The sequence below is a fragment of the Cololabis saira genome, chromosome 5 (assembly GCF_033807715.1).
Source record: "Cololabis saira isolate AMF1-May2022 chromosome 5, fColSai1.1, whole genome shotgun sequence".
NCBI classification, from domain to species: Eukaryota; Metazoa; Chordata; class Actinopteri; order Beloniformes; family Belonidae; genus Cololabis; species Cololabis saira.
In genome coordinates this window covers 8,589,432-8,613,164 of record NC_084591.1, presented here as the reverse complement: position 1 = coordinate 8,613,164, position 23,733 = coordinate 8,589,432, and the positions used below count along the sequence as shown (strand labels likewise).

Genomic DNA, 23,733 nt, shown 5'->3' with positions numbered 1-23,733 from the left:
CAAACCAACCAATAAACGAATTAACCAACCAACCAAGAACAAACCAATAAACCAACCAAACAACGAACAAACCAATCAACAAACGAGCCTAACAAACCAACCAACCAACCAACCAACCAACCAACCAACGAAAAAACGAACCAATCAACCAATAAATGACCAACCAATAAAAGAACCAACCAACGAACAAACCAATCAACAAACAAGCCAGCCAACCAACCAACCAACATATGAATGAACCTGTTATACACATATTCAGGTGTTTGGTTTTTACCCATAGACCCCCAGGAAGTTAGGAAGGTTCGTGACCCATGTGCCCTGCTCCGCCCCGTACGTTTAGGTCCAGTAGAAATGGGCTCATGGGTTAAGGTACTAATGATTGACAGCTGTAAATAAAAGAAAAGATGATGCTTGACCTTCTATCCCAAAGATGTCAAAGGTCGTTTGTGGCCCCGACCAAAGCAGGACCTTTGTTTGTTTTTGACACACCAATATCACTTCAGAGGGGACAGAAAGATGTCTTCTTCCATAAAGTGCTCCGTTTAAATATCAGAAGTGGGATGTCTGTTCTTTTTCTTTGATTATCTGCGACACGCCACGCTGGTGGTTACATAACGTCCCAGCTGAGGGACGGGTAAGCGGGACGTTTCATCCGCCGCTGAGCCCGGCAGGTGCGTTCGTCGAGCCTGAGCGGTTGCCGGCGAGCGGTTGACAGCTTCTCCTGCAGGACCGGGAGTCTGGGACGGAGACCGTTCACAGTCGGATAAGTTCCCGCCGTCCCAGCTGTTCAGGTGTGGACAGACGTCGCCATGGGATCATCGTTGGGAGGAACCGCGCTCTGTTTGTCTTTCCGCGAACGCTCGCAAGACACAGGTGCCTCTGCGGTTGAATCGTCTCCACAGAGACCGAACCGGGACAAACAATGATGGATGTCTCATTAACTCCATCCAAGCCTCTTCGCTTCAAATCCGTGCATCACAGATAAAGACGACATCGAAGACCCGAAGGACAACATCGAAGACCTGAAGGGCAGTGTGCCCCGAGGAACACGGTTAGGGAACTCAGTTGAGGAACACGCTTGGGAATCACGGTTGGGGAACACGGTTGGGAATCACAGTTGGGGAACACGGTTGGGAATCACGGTTGGGGAAAACGGTCGGGGAACACGGTCGGGAAACACGGTTGGGAATCACGGTTGGGGAACACGGTCGGGGAACCCGGTCGGGAAACACGGTTGGGAATCACGGTTGGGGAAAACGGTCGGGGAACACGGTCGGGAAACACGGTCGGGGAACACGGTCGGGGAACACGGTCGGGGAACACGGTTGGGGAACACGGTTGGGAATCACAGTTGGGGAACACGGTTGGGAACACGGTTGGGGAACACGGTTGGGAATCACAGTTGGGGAACACGGTTGGGAATCACAGTTGGGGAACACGGTTGGGAACACGGTTGGGGAACACGGTTGGGAATCACAGTTGGGGAACACGGTTGGGGAACAGGGTTGGGAATCACGGTTGGGGAACACGGTTGGGGAACACGGTTGGGGAACACGGTTGGGAATCACAGTTGGGGAACACGGTTGGGAATCACGGTTGGGGAACGCGGTTGGGGAACACGGTTGGGGAACACGGTTGGGGAACACGGTTGGGAATCACGGTTGGGGAACACGGTTGGGGAACACGGTTGGGAATCACGGTTGGGGAACACGGTCGGGGAACACGGTTGGAAATCACGGTTGGGGAACACGGTTGGGGAACCCGGTCAGGGAACACGGTTGGGGAACACGGTCGGGAAACACGGTTGGGAATCACGGCCGCAGCCCTATTTTTGTCTCTGTGGACGTCAGCAGCAGCGTCCCGTTGACGTGGAAGCATCCTCCCCCCTTCATCCACCACCTCTTCCTCATCCCTAACTCCATCCGTCTACAGTAATGACACCGGTAAACCCAAGACACACAAACACTAAACAGTATGAACCTTCAAAATAAAAGCTGCTTTCTAAAATAAACAACAAGACTTAAAATCCTGATGGGCAGAAACTTCCGGGAAACATCTAGAACCATTACAGCTTCATTAGAATCTCTTTTATTTGTCATAATTAAATGTTCTGTTCCTGCCCAATGACCAATAAACAGGGGACTCCACAAAATAAAAGTACAAGTGAACGAACCAACCAACCAACCAACCAACAAACCAACATACTAACCAACCAACCAACCAACCAACCAACCAACATACTAACAAACCAACCAACCAACCAACCACGGTTGGGGAACACGGTCGGGAAACACGGTTGGGAATCACGGTTGGGGAACACGGTTGGGGAACCCGGTCAGGGAACACGGTTGGGGAACACGGTTGGGGAACACGGTTGGGAATCACGGTTGGGGAACATGGTTGGGGAACACGGTTGGGGAACACGGTTGGGAATCACGGTTGGGGAACACGGTTGGGGAACCCGGTCAGGGAACACGGTTGGGAATCACGGTTGGGGAACACGGTCGGGGAACACGGTTGGAAATCACGGTTGGGGAACACGGTTGGGGAACCCGGTCAGGGAACACGGTTGGGGAACACGGTCGGGAAACACGGTTGGGAATCACGGTTGGGGAACACGGTTGGGGAACCCGGTCAGGGAACACGGTTGGGGAACACGGTTGGGGAACACGGTTGGGAATCACGGTTGGGGAACACGGTTGGGGAACACGGTTGGGGAACACGGTTGGGAATCACGGTTGGGGAACACGGTTGGGGAACCCGGTCAGGGAACACGGTTGGGGAACACGGTTGGGAATCAAGGTTGGGGAACACGGTTGGGGAACACGGTTGGGGAACACGGTTGGGAATCACGGTTGGGGAACACGGTTGGGGAACACGGTTGGGGAACACGGTTGGGAATCACGGTTGGGGAACACGGTTGGGGAACCCGGTTGGGGAACACGGTTGGGAATCACGGTTGGGGAACACGGTTGGGGAACACGGTTGGGGAACACGGTTGGGAATCACGGTTGGGGAACACGGTTGGGGAACACGGTTGGGGAACACGGTTGGGAATCACGGTTGGGGAACACGGTTGGGAATCACGGTTGGGGAACACGGTTGGGGAACACGGTTGGGGACACGTTGGTCCTCATTTACTTGGACAAGCCCCCTTCTCTTCATCCTCCTCCTCCTCTTCCTTTCCTTCCTTTTCCTCCTGATCCTCCTATTTCTCTGATCATCTTCCTCCTCCTGATCCTCATTTTCTTCCTTGTCCTGATTCTCCTCTTCCTCCTTCTCCTCCTGATCTACATCCTGTTCATCATTCTCCTCTTCCTCCTCTTTCTAGTCCTCTTGCTTCTCCTCCTCTTACTACTGTTCTTCCCTTTCTTCCTCCTCCTCCTTCTGCAAATGATACTTTTGGACCAGTTCACTTGTGTAAATAAACAGTAGCCTTCCAGACATAACAAAGGGAACCAGCAGAGGAGAAATGAACTGTTTACTGGAAATGATCTTATTTTATTCAGTTTACTTCTCTGAGTTAGAGCCCATTTCTACGTAACGAGGTAAACAAGCCTGATTCAGGGTTTTACTATAGATACCAATCTCGTATTTTCATTCAGCCATAAACAGACGATAAACGTCCCTTCAGGGTTTGTGCAGGTCTGTACAGAGCTGGGTAGAGTAGCCAAAAATTGTACTCAAGTAAAAATACTGTTACTTCAGAATAATATGACTCAAGTAGGAGTAAAAATAATTACTTGAGTTAAAGTAAAAAAGTAAAACTACTCAAGTACTGAGTAACTGAGTAACTCTGATTTTTTTTTTTAACACAACCATTCAAACAGACAAAAGTACAAAATAATCATCTTCAGGCAAATTAAATCAATAAAATAATAAAATAAATTAAAATGAATAAAAAATAAAAAATAGCTGTAAATTCAAGTATTTTAATAAATAATAAAATAAATAAAATAACAGAATAAAAAAATAAATTAAGCACAAGTAGCACAAAATTTCAAGCCTTTGTACTTTTCTTTTTTAACCAGGCAGAACTAGAACAAGCCCATGAACTCATAGAAACTCTGTGTGTGTTTGAGTCTGTGTAAATGTGACAAAACATGCAAAAACAAACATTTTTCCCAAAGAATCACTCAGGGATTTCATGAGATTGACGCGTACGCGGATAAAAGGGATAAAAGAAAAGTAACAGCTCAACGTAGCCTAATGTAGCGGAGTAAGAGTAACAGTTTCTTCTTCACAAATCTACTCAAGTAAAAGTAAAAAGTATAGTGATTCAAAACTACTCCTAAAAGTACAACATTTCCCAAAATTCACTCAAGTAAATGTAACAGAGTAAATGTAACTGGTTATTACACACCTCTGGGTCTGTATGTGTCGTCTCGGCTAGGCCTACATGGGGGTTTGGTGGACCAGACTCACCTTGTCCAGCTGGTTGATGCCCTCCTCCACACAGCAGATGGAGGCCACGGTTCTCAGGGCGTGAGCGTACAGGTCTCTGAAGCGGTCCTGCCGGCAGATCTTGAACAGGGCCACCACTGCTCCCTCCTGTGGAAGAGGGAAACCTTGGTTTACATTTGAGCCGCGAGACGTCCTTCAGAGCCGCATGAATCCACGTCTCATGTGATATTTTGTTCCACGTTGCATTCAAATATGCTTTAAGGTGTTTTTGGGGGGTTCACAATACTCCAACACACTCCTTACGTCCAGTACTCGAGTTGTAAAAAAAAATCAGGGGGGATGGTGGATTTTATCATATGGGGACAGATAATTTGTGCTGATTACAAATAATATAATATATTACAAATAATAGCAGTGACCAAAACACCTGCAGAAACACTGCAGGAATGACATAGCAGCAGTTAAATGCAGCCTTCTGTAAGCTTTAAATATCCACTGGGCTTACATCAAATACATCAAAACACAACAATAAAAAACAGTTTTCTGAACTTATCAATATGACTCTGTCCTTCACAGGATAAGTAAAATGGATACCTGCAAAAACTCAAAATCTTAACAAGAATATTTGTCCCATTTCTAGTTAAAATGTCTAATTTTAGTAAAAAAAATGTCATTACACTTAAAACAAGACTCATCACTGGAAAAAACAACAATTTTCACCTTTTTCAAGTAGATTTTCACTTAAAATAAGTAGAAAAATCTGTATGTGGAAAAATATTTTTTTGCTTGTAATGAAAAGATAAATCTTGTCCCAGTGGCAGATTTTTCTACTTATTTCAAGTGGACATTTTCTTGAAACAGGTGAAAATTGTCAAATAAGTTATTTTTCTGGTGATGACTCTAAATGTTGAAATAGCAGTAAAACCACATTCATTGATGAAATGACATAATAAGGGATAGAAAGGGGGGGATGGCAGTTTTACAAGGGGATGATTTTTACTGTTTTTTTATTTCAGGGGCGGATGCCATCCCCCCTCATCCCCCCTCATCCCCCCTCAACTCCAGTACTGCTTACGTCCAATCTGGGGTTTAACTTATTAACACACAACCTCAGACCATCACAGAGTCTGGATCCTGAATTGGTGGGTGATAACAGTCCTTTCCCTCTTCTATCAGGAGCACACAGTGACCATGTCTTCCTAAAAACACCTGGAATACTGATTGGGATCATAAATCAGTGTCATCTGCATATAGACTGACATTTGTGTGAATTAACACCAGGTGACATTGAGATGATATTATGACATCATGTAGAATTAAAGATGCAGAGATCCTCATACGGAGCCTTGTGGTACTCCCATGGGCGTCAGTTTGATTTCAGAAGTGCTGGGGACATTTACCATAAACCTGAGTAAGGTTTGAAAAGTGCTGGGTACGAGCTACGCCCATTACTTCCGAATTGAGGTTTCATGATAAATAATAGGCATTGCTTATTATTATTATTATTATTTTAATATTGCTGATCATGGCTTACAGTTTAAGAAAACTCAAATATCGTATCTCAAAAAAATTGAATATTCTGGGAATCTTAATCTTAAACTGTAAACCATAATCAGCAATATTAAAACAATAAAAGGCTTGCAATATTTCAGTTGATTTGTAATGAATCCAGAATGTATGACATTTTTAGACTCCAGAAAAATAAAGGACTTTATCACAATTTTCTAATTTTCTGAGACAGTCCTGTAAACTTGTTTGTGTCGTTGTGCTGAACCACTTCTGAATATCCACGGTTACTTTGTGTTAACGGAGCAGCAGAATATCCACGGTTACTTTGTGTTAACGGTGCAGCAGAGAGCAGCGTCTTGCTGCTGCAGGAAACTGCGCGCTGGAAGCAGATGAGTGACAGACACTGGCTGATTTATGGTTCCGCGTTGCACCAACGCAAAGCACGCGGCGTAGGATACTCAGGGATGCGAACGTAGGTACGCGACGCTGCGTAACCTACGCCGTCGATTTAACGCGGAACCATAAATGAGGCTTGACGCGCGCGTCTTTTCAACTGAGCACGCAGACACATAAACTGAGGGTGCAATGCTTATGCACCCTCGTAGAACCGGGCCTGCGGAACGCAACTTTTAATTCCCAATTCCCAAGCCCTACCTGGAGGTGAAGCTCGAGTCCTCCCCGCTGTCTGGCACACACATACACAGATCTGGGCACAGACGCAGCAGGTCCTGTTGTCTCGCCACAAAGATTTTGCTGGCCTGTGTTTTATTTTGTTCATTATTGGTAAATTTAGTGTTGATGTGTGTGTGACAGACGTGTGTATGGGGTGTTAATGAAATACGGGACAAATCGCGTCTTACTTAATTTTTTTTTTTTTTTTGGTGGTGGGGACAAATCTGCTCGTCAGACAAAGTGGTGGGGACGCGTCCCCACCGTCCCCGGTGGAAATGACGCGCCTGGGTACTCCTCTAAAGTTTAAGCGTCATTAGTGGATGTAATGAGTGCAGAGGTTTGAGTCTACCGCTGCATAGGAGTGAGCGGGTGGAGAAACTGGAAGGATTCTTGATTCAGTTCAACAAATGACTTGAAACATGCTTTCTAAACATTTTGGGGGTTTAAAACTTTAATTGAATTAACTGAATAACTTTATTAATCCTCAATGGGGAAATGACTGAGTGGCACCCCAATTTACTTAGGAAGAAAGTAAAAAAATTAAGGTAATTTTGAAATTAACTGTTGGATTGGCAGTTCGGTTGAAAATCCCAGAGATCATCACGCCTTCTTTAGAGTGTCGTAGTGATGGTGAGGCTCGACATCAACATCTGGGGTGCAGAGACGCTCCACAGTCACATGACCAGGTTAAATCATCCGTCGCGAACACTGAAATCCATCCGTCTCATCCAAACTCACGTAGAGAGCATGTCGGCTACGATCTCGTCCCCCCACCTCCCGGAGTTCCACTCCACATGACGCCGGAGGAGGGAACGATGCTCAACGCCGCTCATCATCCTCGAGTGGCTGTTCCTCGGGTTATTAGCCGGTTCTCGGAGAGATCCATCTCCTGCTTCCCCATGTAAACAACTTTTAGTTGCCATAGCAACTGCTCAGGAGTACCAGGACCACCAGCAGTTCCAGGAAGAGCAGCATGCTCGGGTGTTGGATCAGAGACCAGGGGCGTCAATTGGGTATGCCAAGGTATGGCAGCCGCCACACCTTGGCTTCAAGGGAAAATGTAAATGTAAATGTAATTTAATACATAAAATAACTACAAATGCAAATCAGAACAACATGATGGATTTCACTAGTTATTACACACTGCAAAAACTCAAAATCTTAACAAGAATATTTGTCTTATTTCTAGTTAAAATGTCTAATTTTTAGTCAAGAAAATCTCATTACATTTAAGACAAGACTCAAAAACTCAAAAAAACAACAATTTTCACCTGTTTCAAGTAGATTTTCACTTAAAATAAGAAGAAATCTTTTTTGCTTGTAATGAGAAGATAAATCTTGTCCCACTGGCAGATTTTTCTACTTATTTCAATTGAAAATTTACTTGAAACAGGTGAAAATGGTCAAATAAGTTAATTTTCTGGCGATGACTCTTGTTTTAAGTGTAATGAGACTAAAAATGACTTAAAAATGAGACATTTTAACCAGAAATAAGACAAATATTCCTGGTAAGATTTTGAGTTTTTGCAGTGAGCGAGACTGCATTTGAAAAAGTTCCAATTTTCTTGACCACACAGATAAGCTACATAAACTTCTGTGATGAGTATTTGCTGGACGTGTTGATTGATACTCTAGTTCAGTTCTGTGACTCGTAACCTTGCCATACCTTAGCTTTGACTGAATTGAACGCCACTGTCAGAGACCACCGGTGAACACCGAGACTCCAGGTCTTGGAACCATTTTAGAGAAGTTCTGCTCTCTGAGGAGTCCAATCCCATCCCAGCTCTCCCTGATTGGGGACCCGGATGAGCTGAGGTCTCCGTTTGCATCCAGGAACCGTCGCAGACGGACCGGTTCTTCTGCTGTTCTACCTCCCGGTTGTCATTTGTCTCCTTTTGGGACGTCTTGCAGATTCTGTCTGCTCCACCTTCCATTGGTGGGCTTCAGTTCGGATGAAGCCCACCTGTGTTTTACGGGGATGTAAACGTGCACTAATCTGGGACTCGTGCAGGACTGGAGTCCCAGAGGTACTGGCTGCTTTTCTAAAGCTTTTGCAGCTTTCAGGGTCTTTATTAAAAGTAACTCGACAGGAAAATCGTCCGGGACTCGAACCTGCGCCAGCGGCATAAATAAATGTTGTTGCCGTGATTATTCCCATCATTTTTTTTGTTTTTTTAAGATAAAACATAAGATACGATCAGACTTTATTGATCCCACAACGGGACATTCACTCATTAAAGTGGCTCACAATATAATGTGCAACAAATCTTAAGTAGAAAACAATTTATTGAGTATATTTGAGAGAATGAGGGAAAAAGAAGATTAATTTAGGGGTTTATAAGCTTTTAGGACATTTAAGTCACACAAATCACTTTGACTGCTCACTTCACATGTGTCCGAGGTCAGAAAAGGAGCTTCAACAAACTCTGAATTAAAATACCAACTCAGAGTCGACAGACACTGACATGACTGACATGTTCAACACAAATATAAAATACTGTCATCAACGGAGCTCCAATACTGTGATGAGATATGGCAATTAGAGCTGTTTTTAGACTTTCTTTTTCTAGTTTAAGTTATCTAACGCTGAAAAAATTTTGTTTCCCTTATTTCAGTTTCAACATACTGAGATTTTACACAAAATCTGGACCCGGGTCCCCCCCAAAGTTCATGGTCACTTTTTGCTTGTTCTCTCTTCTCTTCTTCTCTTCTCTCCCCCCTCATCCCTTTCTCTCTCATTTCTGACTCCCCCCCTTTTAAACCCTTTTTTTTACATTTATTTATAATTTTTTCTTATTTATTTATTCATTATTTATTTATTTTATTTATCCTATTTATGTATTTTTATGTATTTATTTATTTTTTCGGCTGCTCTCTCTTTCCTAAAATAACCATCATTTTAGAAAAGCATCATACTCATACACATCACACATAAACACACACACACCCACATACACGTAGAACCGGGTTTGTCAACCGGTGGTCCGCGGCCCTCTGGTGGTCCGTAGCAGTATTGCAGGTGGTCCATGAAATTGTAAATGGAAAACAATAATTTAAAAAATATATATTTATTTAGACTCAATTTATTTTCCATTTACTATTCATTTTTGTGAACAATTTACCCATCCAAATGATGTCAAATGAGTGAGAGTGAACTTTGTAATATTATAAGCCCTCTTGGCTTCCTATTGTTCATTTTTCATTGACTGTTTTTTTTTTTTTTATAGCAAAAGGTGCAAATAAAAATATACACTGATGCTAATAAATAGCCTATATAGGCCCATACTTTTATTTAAAATCAAGGTGCAAAATAAAACAAAAATCCCCAAAAGCAGTGGTCCCCAAGTTGCTTCTGAGCAAGAACTGGGCCCTCATTATTTATTTTTTATTTTTTATTCTCATTAAATTATTGAATCATTTTTCAAAATGTTTCAAAATATGGCTATTTGTGGAAAAATATGTAGTATTTGAGTTACATAAAAGCTCAAAATTTGATGTTATCATTTAATTCAAATTGAATGGTCAAAATGTCCGGTCAGCACAAGTCCGGTGCTCAGAAAAGAAGAGAAAAGAGAAGAAGAGAAGAAGAAAATAGAGGCCTCAGAGATTCTCTACACAAATATTTTAAAAAGGTGGTGAAGGTGAAGCTGGAATTAATAAAGTCAGCGTAGAGCAAGGTAAGAAACAGCAGCCAACGTTTACCAACCTTGTAACTTAACCTAACTGGCTAGCTCTAATGTTAACGTCCATTAGCTTGTATAAAAACCTGAAGAGCAGAGGGAGAGGAGAGGAAGAGGAGAAGGAGAGATCCGGGTGCAGGGGGGCCCATCTTAGATTATTTTGTCCGGGGCCCCGGCAAGACTGTCAGCTGGCCTGCTTCACATTATTGCTGCTTCAGGCGGATCTCCGAGCTACTGCATTGTGGGTACTTAGGATTGGCCACATGATGTATCTGTATTGATGAGATGGTGAGCAGTTGCATGCTGGTCCGTCTGAGGTCGTATTTACCGACTGAGACTCACAACAATCACGTTATTTTCCTGATATTTTGACCATGGAAGTCGTGACTGCAGGTGATGCTCCGTCTCCCGCCGGCGTCTGCTCCCGTCTCTGAGGACGTTACCTCTTAGCTCTTAGCTCTTAGCTCTTAGCGTCAACCACTCGCTGGCCCTAACGAGTCCACGGGACCTGAAATGACCGGCGGACTTGGCCGGCTTCGCTCTGAGAGCCTGCCAACCTCCCAAGCCTTTCAAATCACCGCCGCTACCATGATGTCAGGTTAAATATAAACACAATACACATCAGCCATGAATGGAGAGCTGAGGGGAAACAACCTCTAGCCTTTCAAATCACCGCCGCTACCTGGGATTAAAGCTGCTGTCGTCAAGCAAAACTATGACTACATATCGTCGTCAATGAACCTTTATCACCTGAGGAAAACCAGACGAGACGCAACGAACATGCTGGTCATGTGACGATAACGATAATTAAATATATAATGCAATATCGTAGAGGAATAAAAACCAGACTAAAATGTAGATTACAAAATAAAAACTGCTAAAATGTGTCTCAATTTTCGTTGACCAAAAACCAGACGAAATGTTCTACCAAAGATCCTTAATATTCACTTTTTAAGTTGTTTCCTCTGGTTTAGTCTTTTAACCAGTTTAGTCTTTAGATCTTTGGATCCACTTTCCTACATAGACGTGGAAAAGAAAACCCTAAGTGTTGTGGAAAAAGAAAAAGACGGGGAGAAATGTGGAAAAATAAACATGTTGTAAACTCAAATTAGAGTCTTCTGTATCTGGAATGAATGTATTCTTGAGTCTATAAGGTAACAATAACATAATAATAAGATAACCCTGTTTGAATTGTAAAATGGGTTTAGCTAAATACAATCTTTGACTAAAACTAGACTAAAACGGACAATTCTGACTAAAATGCTCAGACTTTTAGTCGACTGAAACTTGACACGACTAAAAGGAGAATGAACGTGACTAAAACTAATGAAAATGATAGTTTGACCCAGAGACTAGACTGAAACTAAAACTGAAACAGGCTGATGAAAACAACACTACCTGTGATGTCAGGTAAATATAAACACATCAGCCATGAATGGGGAGCTGAGGGGAAACAACCCGCGAGCCGTAATAGCCCAGCATTTTCTGCTGAATTACGCTGCGTGTAAACAAGCAGAAATAGCTGCCGCATCAGACGCCGTCGCCGCGAGCAACAGCACCCAGAAACACTTGGATGGCTGGAATTACCTGCAGCAAGACGCAGCCTGTAACTGTCTCCATTATCCTAATCAGACCATTATTCTGAGCAGCTCATGTTCCGCCGAGGGCTGGAGTGGCTAATCATCCGCCCTCCAGGCTGACCGGCCTGCGGTTCCCGCCTACACAGGACCTCTCCAGCAGGGCCCCGGAGACCCCGGCAGCCCCCCCGGAGCCCCCCCTGGAGCTGCTCCGTCTGACAGAAACTCCATCAGTCTGACGCGGATTTCTGCAGCCTAGGATGCTTTTACTCAGTACTGGAGTTGAGGGGGGATGAGGGGGGATGGCATCCCCCCCTGAAATAAAAACGCTCAAAATCATCCCCCCTTTCCATCCCTTATGTTATTTCATCAATGCATGTGGTTTTACTGCTATTTCAACATTTAGAGTCATCACCAGAAAAATAACTTCCACGTTACCATTTTCATCTGTTTCAAGTAAATTTTCACTAGAAATAAGTAGAAACATTACATTACATTACAAACATTACATTCAAAAGAACAATTAAAGCCTGTATGTTAAGTAAATATAATGAAATATGTTAGTTAAGTTTGATTGACATACCCATAGACGGCGGTCATTTTATTTTATTTTAGTTTTTTATTCACTAAGTTTTTTTTTTTTTTTTTTTTTTTTTTTTTAATTTTTAATTTATGTTATTTGTGAAGTTATTTCTTGGAAAAAGGGGCAGATCAGATACGATTCTTCTTCTTTCTGCTCCCTTTTCATTCACAATTTAAGAACATTTGTATTTTTATTTAATTGTTTTATTTTTTCGAATGAAATAAAGAATAAATGAAATGAAATGAAAGAAAAATCTGCCAGTGGGACAAGATTTATCTTCTCATTACAAGCAAAAAAACTTTGTTCCACTGGCAGATTTTCTTACTTATTTTAAGTGAAAATCTACTTGAAACAGGTGAAAATTGTTGTTTTTTCCAGTGATGAGTCTTGTTTTAAGTGTAATGAGATTTTTTTTACTAAAATAAGACATTCTAACTAGAAATAAGACAAATATTCTTGTTAAGATTTTGAGTTTTTGCAGTGATCAGTTTTACTTATCCTGTGAAGGACAGAGTCATATTGATAAGTTTTTATTTCGTGATCTACATTTTAGTCTGTTTTTTATTCGTCGACGATATTGCAATTATATATTCAATTATCGTTATCGTCACATGACCAGCAATTTAGTTGCGTCTCGTCTCGTTTTCCTCAGTTGATGAAGGTTCGTTAACGACGATATCCAGTCATAATTTTTGTTATGACTAAATATATTTAGTCATAATAAATTATGTGGGACCCTAGTGGTCGGTAGAGGAACTGCCACTTCTGCATTAAACTTCTGCATTTCCCTCCAGTTTAGCCAATAAAAGATAAGAGTTTGTATGTTTTCAGCTTGAGAATATTGTCACTTCCTCCCTGCAGATGTCTGTTTCAGGGACGTAACATCGTCTCATGTGAATCTCCAGCAGCTAAACCGCGTTGAGGCCAATTACGGGATGATAAATCCACCGCTCATCTCTCTATTTACTTCCCCCTCATGGCGTTTCCCTGCCTTTCAGAGGTGGTTAGGCTCGGCGGCGGTGGCTCCTTCCTCTCCCTCGTTAACCAATTGCTTCCCCTGATTTCCTGCTCGTTGCTCAAACGGAGGCCGTGGAGCAGATCCAGCCTACGGGGCGTGTGATCACGTTGAGTCTCCCGAAGCGTTCGCTCGGCTCTGCTGTACTTTACATCAGTAGTTTAAACCCACCACGCCTAAAAACAGGGATGAACGTTGGAAATAAGATCCAAATATGACACCAAGGAGCTTTTATCCAGAGACAGATGAGAGACAGGGAGACAAACGTGGGAGCTGTCATTGTTTCTGGAGGAGATTCATTCAGTGCTAAAATCACTGAGGTTATTCTTCTGCATAACTGGTACCGCCTCTTTTGATTTATTATGTTTTATTTCATGTAAAACATAATAAATCATCTGATCATTGTGGGTTTTAGTAATGTCAAAAAAAAAATGAAGCCAAAAAAGAACAAATAAATAATGTGAGCAATCCTGAATCCATGTAGCTGCTTTTGTGGGATTGAGGAGGTTTCAGCTGATTATCAATGTTTGATCGACTGATTATTGATGTTTGATGGACTAATATTGGCATTTGATGGACTGATAATCAATTGATGGACTGATCATCAATGTTTGATGGACTAATATTGGCTTTTGATTGACTAATATTGGCGTTTGATGGACTGATATTGGTGGTTGATGGACTGATATTGGCGTTTGATGGACTGATATTGGTGGTTGATGGACTGATATTGGTGGTTGATGGACTAATATTGACGTTTGATGGACTAATATTGGCGTTTGATGGACTAATATTGGCGTTTGATGGACTAATATTGGCGTTTGATGGACTAATATTGGCGTTTGATGCACTAATATTGACGTTTGATGGACTAATATTGGCGTTTGATGGACTAATATTGGCGTTTGATGGACTGATATTGGCGTTTGATGGACTAATATTGACGTTTGATAGACTAATATTGGTGTTTGATGGACTGATCATCAATGTTTGATGGACTAATATTGGCGTTTGATGGACTAATATTGGCATTTGATGGACTAATATTGGTGTTTGATGGACTAATATTGGTGTTTGATGGACTAATATTGGCGTTTGATTGACTAATATTGGCGTTTGATGGACTGATATTGGTGGTTGATGGACTGATATTGGCGTTTGATGCACTAATATTGACGTTTGATGGACTAATATTGGCGTTTGATGGACTAATATTGGCGTTTGATGGACTAATATTGGCGTTTGATGGACTAATATTGTTGTTTGATGGACTAATATTGGTGTTTGATGGACTAATATTGGTGTTTGATGGACTGATCATCAATGTTTGATGGACTAATATTGACGTTTGATGGACTAAGGCCCAATCCCAATTCTCCTTCACTCGCCCTTCTTTTCTCCACTCGCACTTCTTTTCTTCCCTAAGCCCTAAAAAAGAAGGGGGAGATTTTAGGGCACTTGAGATCTAGGGCACTTGGCCCAGGTGCCTGTCCCATTTCTCCCCCTACCCCTCGTTTTCATCCCTAACCTGATCAGGAAGCTGAGAGCCAAAAGCTGTTTTAATTTCAGCTGTAGCGCTGTTAATATGGCACTTTATTAAGTTTTAATATTTTTTCAGGTATAATGGTAACCTTAAGATCCCCAACCGGGGCTCAGTTTATCCAAATAACGCCTGTTAAGAAATTTGACCCGATGTTTTCGGAGATGAGAAGAGCCGCCGCCCCCGGGGAGCAGCCTCAGCTCACAGCCCGAGAACAGACGTCTCCGCCGGGTCAGGCTGCTCCGTCAGCCCCGGGAGAGACACTCTCTCCCGGGACGCAGCTCTGTTGAGAATCACGCCGGCTGAAATAAATCATTTAGGAAGATGTTGGTTTAATAGATGAAATCTAACAGTTGTAGCTACGCCTGTTAAGAAATTTGCTCCGAAATTTAGAGATTTCTGTCTGCCGGGTCCGGAGCTTGGGTCCGCGTTAAATCGACGCAGAGCCTACGGCGGAGGTTGCGTAACCTCCGCCGTAGGATCTGCGTTGGTGTAACGCGGAACCATAAATCCCTTTATTCTGGCGTGATCTTCCGCAACTTTATCTGAAAGTGTGTAAATTACCCAGATAACAGCTGGATTACTTTGTGGTTTCTGAAGACTATTATATCAGAAACATCCAAAACAAATCTGACGAGTCACAGGATTATTTCTCTCTATTTCTCTGAGACCAGTCTGCCTGTTTGCCTTCGGTCGGCGAGTCAAATCGACGCAGAGCCTCTTTTTTTCATACCCCCTCGCTCGCCAAGTCAGCATCTGAAATCCCTCGATTTGAAGGGGCTATTCTCAGCCCCTAGCCCTCGTTATGCCCCCTCCCCCTAGGTGAAAAGAGGAATTGGGACACCACTACCTTCACGGGAACGCGCAAAAGTTAGGGTTAGGGAAGAAAAGGAGGGCGAGGGGGAGTATTGGGACGCACCCTAATATTGACGTTTGATGGACTAATATTGGTGTTTGATGGACTGATCATCAATGTTTGATGGACTGATATTGGCGTTTGATGGACTAATATTGACGTTTGATGGACTAATATTGGTGTTTGATGGACTAATATTGGTGTTTGATGGACTGATATTGGCGTTTGATGGACTGATATTGGTGTTTGATGGACTGATATTGGCGTTTGATTGACTGATATTGGCGTTTGATGCACTAATATTGGCGTTTGATGGACTGATATTGGCGTTTGATGGACTGATATTGGCGTTTGATGGACTGATATTGGTGTTTGATGCACTAATATTGGCGTTTGATGGACTAATATTGGTGTTTGATGGACTGATATTGGCGTTTGATGCACTAATATTGGCGTTTGATGGACTAATATTGACGTTTGATGGACTGATATTGGTGTTTGATGGACTAATATTGACGTTTGATGGACTGATATTGGTGTTTGATGGACTGATATTGGCGTTTGATGCACTAATATTGGCGTTTGATGGACTAATATTGACGTTTGATGGACTGATATTGGTGTTTGATGGACTAATATTGACGTTTGATGGACTGATATTGGTGTTTGATGGACTAATATTGACATTTGATGGACTGATATTGGCGTTTGATGGACTGATATTGGCGTTTGATGCACTAATATTGGCGTTTGATGGACTAATATTGGTGTTTGATGGAATGATATTGGCGTTTGATGCACTAATATTGGCGTTTGATTGACTGATATTGGCGTTTGATGGACTAATATTGGTGTTTGATGGACTAATATTGGCGTTTGATGGACTGATATTGGTGTTTGATGGAATGATATTGGCGTTTGATGCACTAATATTGGCGTTTGATGGACTAATATTGACGTTTGATGGACTGATATTGGTGTTTGATGGACTAATATTGACGTTTGATGGACTGATATTGGTGTTTGATGGACTGATATTGGCGTTTGATGCACTAATATTGGCGTTTGATGGACTAATATTGACGTTTGATGGACTGATATTGGTGTTTGATGGACTAATATTGACGTTTGATGGACTGATATTGGTGTTTGATGGACTAATATTGACATTTGATGGACTGATATTGGCGTTTGATGGACTGATATTGGCGTTTGATGCACTAATATTGGCGTTTGATGGACTAATATTGGTGTTTGATGGAATGATATTGGCGTTTGATGCACTAATATTGGCGTTTGATTGACTGATATTGGCGTTTGATGGACTAATATTGGTGTTTGATGGACTAATATTGGTGTTTGATGGACTGATATTGGCGTTTGATGCACTAATATTGGCGTTTGATGGACTAATATTGATGTTTGATGGACTGATATTGGTGTTTGATGGACTAATATTGACGTTTGATGGACTGATATTGGTGTTTGATGGACTAATATTAACGTTTGATGGACTGATATTGGCGTTTGATGCACTAATATTGGCGTTTGATGGACTAATATTGGTGTTTGATGGACTGATATTGGCGTTTGATTGACTGATATTGGCGTTTGATGGACTGATATTGGCGTTTGATGGACTAATATTGGCGTTTGATGGACTGATATTGTCGTTTGATGGACTAATATTGGTGTTTGATGGACTAATATTGGCGTTTGATGGACTGATATTGGCGTTTGATGGACTGGAAGATTCAGGTGTGTGTTAACACAATGCCAAGAGGGAAAGACATCAGCAGTGGTCTCTCAGAGGCAATTGACCTATTAGTGAGGCCCCCAAACTCAAACTCAGTCAAGCCAATGGCTTGAAATATCCTGAAAGATCCTCTTGAGACCAGAGTCCTCGAGAGACACATGTGAGGACATCTGTCTGAAACCGGGTCATGTGACAGGAAATGACCCCAAACTCAGCAGCAGATCTGCATCAGAACCATGAAATATTAAAGAACTAGGGCTGCAATGATTCCCCGAGTAACTCGATTAACAAAAATTATGGAGGAATTTCCTCGTTTAAATAAAAAAAATAATTTAAACTTCACGTTTCGCATGGATTCTTTTTAATGTTCCAAGTCCCGGTCCACAGCCAAGCATCTCTGTTGAAACGTGTTGGTTCTGAATGTGAATTTTAAAGCAGTGTTTACGAATTGTTTTTATTTGTGATAGTTAGAATTTTTTTAATTTTTTTTTTAAATGTTTCAGGAAATGTTAAGTTTAAAATAATTGTATTTATTATTATGGGAAAATTTAACAAACAGTTTTCTAGTTTGCCTAATATGTAAATAAATGTCAATTATTCTCATAAAAGAAACAGATATGTTGTTTTTAATCAAGTAATCTGTCTTGTTTTCTATTGTATGTTTATAATTGGGCTTTAATAAAGCAAAAGTAAGTTTTATCCGATTAATCGATGGAATATGTCATAGAATAATCGATCACCAAAGTATTGGATAGCTGCAGCCCTAAAAAGAACCAGGATCTGGTTTGGACGACGGTTCTGCTCGGTGAGGTAAATGATCCCGGTCTGAAAGGTAGAGACACCTGAGCGATCAATGTCCGTGCTAACGGGAGCTGACAGTATTGATCTTCCCGTCTGCTGCATCGGCCACCAGGAAGAGTCTTATCGGGACGATCCCGCTAATGGCTGAGACTCGCTGTCTGCTCGTCTTATCTGTCCCTGAAAGGCTTTTAGGCAGGAGGGACGGCTGGACGTGTCACGTGGAGGGACGGCTGGACGTGGAGGGACGGCTGGACGTCCACGTTTTACAGACGCTTTTAACCCGAAAACTCTTATGAGACAGACTGAGAGACAGGTTGAGACAGATACTATAAGAAAGTGATGAGAAAAGAAGAAACTGTGTCCACGGCTGAGGTGTGGACAACCAAACGAAGGAGTCCCAGTGACGAGCCTTGAGGGACTCCTGCAGCGAGGTGCTGGGGTTTGGACGTTTGTCCTCGCTAGGACACACTGGAAGAGACCTGGGAGGTCTGCTTTTTTCACCCGAATGGAATTAGAGATTTTAATGCGCGCATACGCGAATTTGAACATGTTTTTCGAAAAAAGAGTAACACTGCAGCACTGCCTGTAATGAGACTATGTAATGTACATGTATTACGCGGTCTGATAACCATCTCCCGACGAATATTTATTTCTCTGCGTATTAATGCTGCACCTTCATCAATTGTGTCTTCATCAAAAGGACATGCCATGTTCGTGACAATGGACTTCTAATATATATACTGACGCTGTTTTTAATGACAGACGGCAGAACTTTGCCAAAACTCGCCTGCTGACTGAATGAATGAGGAAATCAAATGTGCGTGTGTCTCTGAAAGAGGCGGAGACGCAGAGAAACTCCAGGTTCATTGAGATAAACCTGGTCCCGACCAGGTTAGGTTCAGAGCGTCTGTTTCTACGGTAACTGACCCAGAGCTTAAGTTACCTCTCTTTGTGAAACAGGCTAGAGTTACCTCTCTTTCTCTGGTTTGAGTTACCTCCCTTTGTGAAACGGAAAACTCAGAGTTTCCCTCATTTCAGGGTTAACAGACTCCGAGTTTTCACTAAACCTGCTTTGTGAAACGGACCCCAGGTCCCAGTAATGTCGTGATTAACTGTGCCTCCCGCAGGCGAAAGGTCCGGCGGGACTAGAACCGAGGACCGGAGGGGACGGGGGGGACGGGGGGACGGGGGGGGCGTTACCTTGGCGATGATGCTGCAGAGCTGAGGGCCGTCCTGCGTGAGGGACAGCAGGTTGTTGATGGCACTGCCGATGGTGTGGACGCTGTCGGAGGAGTCGATCTGCTTAATCAGGATCTGGAGGGAGGAAACGTCTCGTTAGCAGCTCGTACGTCCCGCTAGGAACGTAAACATGAAAGCGCCAGCTGCGCGTCCCTCGTTTTACGCTTTTATTTATTACAGACTGACGGACAGGATGAGAGACAGGCACGTAAACATGAAACCGCTGTGGTGGTGCTAACGCCTGCTAGCAGTGGTGCTAATGCCTGCTAGCGGTGGTGCTAATGCCTGCTGGCGGCGGCGCTAACGCCTGCTAGCGGTGGCGCTAACGCCTGCTAGCGGCGGTGCTAATGCCTGCTAGCGGCGGCGCTAACACCTGCTAGCGGTGGTGCTAACGCCTGCTAGCGGCGGCGCTAACGCCTGCTAGCGGTGGTGCTAATGCCTGCTGGCGGCGGCGCTAACGCCTGCTAGCGGCGGCGCAGGCGACCCACCCGGATCTCGTTGGCCAGCGCCATGTCGATCATGTTGCTGAAGGAGTCGCTGACGTCCGTCAGGATCTCGTGGATCGCCTCCCGCATGGACTTCAGGAAGAACTCGTCGTCGGTGTGGAGGCACCTGGGGGTCAGAGGTCAGAGGTCAGGGGTCGGGGGTCAGGGGTCAGGGGTGATGTTTACCAGGGGTCCTGGGCGGCGTCTCACCTCTCCGTGATGTTCGTCAGCTCCATGCACTTCTCCAGCAGCGACTTCTCATACTAAACAGACGTAAGACATTAAAACAGTCAAGAAAAATGAAAATTAAGTCTAGTTTCTGATTATTTGATGTATGAAAGTTAGAATCCGTCTTTAAATCCAGAAATCAAGCAGCTGATTTAGACGATCTTAATATTCTGCACATAAAACCTCAGATTTGATCAGATTTGATCCAGATCTGCTGCTGTTTGGGGTAAAATCCTGTCACATGATCCAGTTCCAGCCAATCAGCAGTCCGATGTCCCCACACGTGTCTCTAGAGGACTCTGGTCTACAGAGGACTTCATGGTCCCCTCAGGTCCAGACCACCAGCAGGTCTGAGGGGGTTCTGCTGGTTCTGGATCTGGAACTAGGACCTGAAACTAGGACCCATGAAGACCAGACATGTCCACGTTGGTCTAATGTGTCCAGAGGTCCTGGTTCTAGAGGAGCTGGTTCCAATCACATTTGAACTGCTTGTAGGTTTGAAGCCATTCCATGTGACATTATATGGGGTATTTAACTTACAATAGCATACATTGATATTGGTAGCAGGGTGTAAATAGCCTAAGCCTTCTTTTTATCAGTTTTTTTAAATAAATTGATTTGGCCCCTTCAGTTCGGGGCCAAATGGAAAACGTCGATCTGAGGTTGTTTCTGCAGAAAACTACGATCCCATTAAAGTTTTATTCAGATCCACAAACTTTAACTTTCGTCACCTTCTGCATTTCCGGCGGGATGCTGCGCGCGGCGCTGTACTCGTGCACCAGCGAGCGCACGTGGCAGTTGGCGCGGACGGCGGTGCCGTGCACGCGCTGCCAGCGCCGCTTCTCCAGGCGCGTGAACATCTTGCCCAGCTCGGTGCTGACCACCAGGGCGCGCCGCAGCAGCGTCTGCAGGTTGTTCCGGGCCACGTGGTCGCCGCCGCCGGCCCCGCCGCCCGACGTCACGATCAGCTCGCCCTGCTGCGCCTGCGCGTCCTCGTCCACGCCCAGCGGCTTGGCCTGCAGCACGCACATGCACTCCACCTCCGTCATGTGGCGCAGGTCCTCCATCCAGCGCTGCACCGAGTCCACCTGCAGGGCCTGAGCACGCACGCTGTGGAGGAGCAGAGGTCAGAGGTCAGGGATGGATGGATGGATGGATGATGGATGGATGGATGGATGGATGGATGGATGGATGGATGGATGGATGGATGGATGGATGGATGGATGGATGGATGGATGGATGGACGGATGGATGGATGGATGGAGGGATGATGGATGGATGGATGGATGGATGGATGGATGGATGGATGATGGATGGATGGATGGATGGATGATGGATGGATGGATGGATGGATGATGGATGGATGATGGATGGATGGATGGATGGATGATGGATGGATGATGGATGGATAATGGATGGATGGGTGGATGGATGGATGGATGGATAAATGGATGGATGGATGGATGGATGGATGATGGATGGACGGATGGATGGATGGATGGATGGATGGATGGATGGATGATGGATGGATGATGGATGGATGGATGGATGATGGATGGATGATGGATGGATGGATGGATGATGGATGGATGGATGGATGGATGGATGATGGATGGATGGATGGATGGATGGATGGATAATGGATGGATGGATGGATAATGGATGGATGGATGGATAAATTGATGATGGACGGATGGATGGATGGATGGATGGATGGATGATGGATGGATGGATGGATAAATTGATGATGGACGGATGGATGGATGGATGATGGATGGATGGATAAATGGATGATGGATGGATGGATGGATGATGGATGATGGATGGATGGATGGATGGATGATGGATGGATGGATGGATGGATGGATGGATAATGGATGGATGATGGATGGATGGATGGATGGATGATGGATGGATGGATGGATGATGGATGGATGGATGGATGATGGATGGATGGATGGATGGATGGATGGATGATGGATGGATGATGGATGGATGGATGGATGATGGATGGATAATGGATGGATGGAGGGATGATGGATGGATGGATGGATGGATAATGGATGGATGATGGATGGATGGATGGATGGATGATGGATGGATGGATGATGGATGGATGGATGGATGGATGATGGATGGATGATGGATGGATAATGGATGGATGGGTGGATGGATGGATGGATGGATGGATAAATGGATGGATGGATGGATGATGGATGGACGGATGGATGGATGGATGGATGATGGATGGATGGATGGATGGATGGATGATGGATGGATGATGGATGGATGATGGATGGATGATGGATGGATGGATGGATGATGGATGGATGGATGGATGGATGGATAAATGGATGGATGGATAAATGGATGATGGACGGATGGATGGATGGATGATGGATGGATGGATGGATGGATGGATGATGGATGGATGGATGGATGATGGATGGATGGATGGATGATGGATGGATGGATGATGATGGATGGATGGATGATGGATGGATGATGGATGGATGGATGGATGGATGGATGATGGATGGATGATGGATGGATAATGGATGGATGGGTGGATGGATGGATGGATGGATGGATAAATGGATGGATGGATGGATGATGGATGGACGGATGGATGGATGGATGATGGATGGATGGATGGATGGATGGATGGATGATGGATGGATGATGGATGGATGGATGGATGGAGGATGATGGATGGATGATGGATGGATGGATGGATGGATGGATGGATGATGGATGGATGGATGATGGATGGATGGATGGATGATGGATGGATGATGGATGGATGGATGGATGATGGATGGATGGATGGATGGATGATGGATGGATGGATGGATGATGGATGGATGATGGATGTATGGATGGATGATGGATGGATGGATGGATGATGGATGACGGATGGATGGATGGATGATGGATGGATGGATGGATGGATGGATGATGGATGGATGATGGATGGATGATGGATGGATGATGGATGGATGGATGGATGGATAAATGGATGGATGGATAAATGGATGATGGACGGATGGATGGATGGATGATGGATGGATGGATGGATGGATGGATGATGGATGATGGATGGATGATGGATGGATGGATGGATGATGGATGGATGGATGATGGATGGATGGATGGATGATGGATGGATGATGGATGGATGGATGGATGGATGATGGATGGATGGATAAATGGATGATGGATGGATGGATGGATGGATGATGGATGGATGGATGGATGATGGATGGGTGGATGGATGATGGATGGATGGATGGATGATGATGGATGGATGGATGATGGATGATGATGGATGATGATGGATGGATGATGGATGGATGATGGATGGATGATGGATGATGGATGGATTGGA

The 23,733-nt window shown here is 44.0% G+C and overlaps 1 protein-coding gene across 1 annotated transcript in view; it reads right to left on the bottom strand.

The window, feature by feature from the left end:
* Window positions 1-23,733, bottom strand: part of LOC133443714 (protein inscuteable homolog) — a 94,715-nt gene that overhangs the window by 19,705 nt on the left and 51,277 nt on the right. Inside the window, exons 3-7 of the mRNA XM_061720887.1 lie at window positions 21,077-21,455; window positions 20,328-20,380; window positions 20,121-20,244; window positions 19,594-19,707; window positions 4,426-4,551 (exon numbers count right to left, since the gene is read on the bottom strand). Of these exons, the coding sequence (XP_061576871.1) occupies window positions 4,426-4,551; window positions 19,594-19,707; window positions 20,121-20,244; window positions 20,328-20,380; window positions 21,077-21,455 (796 nt within the window). The remainder of the gene's footprint in view (window positions 1-4,425; window positions 4,552-19,593; window positions 19,708-20,120; window positions 20,245-20,327; window positions 20,381-21,076; window positions 21,456-23,733) is intronic.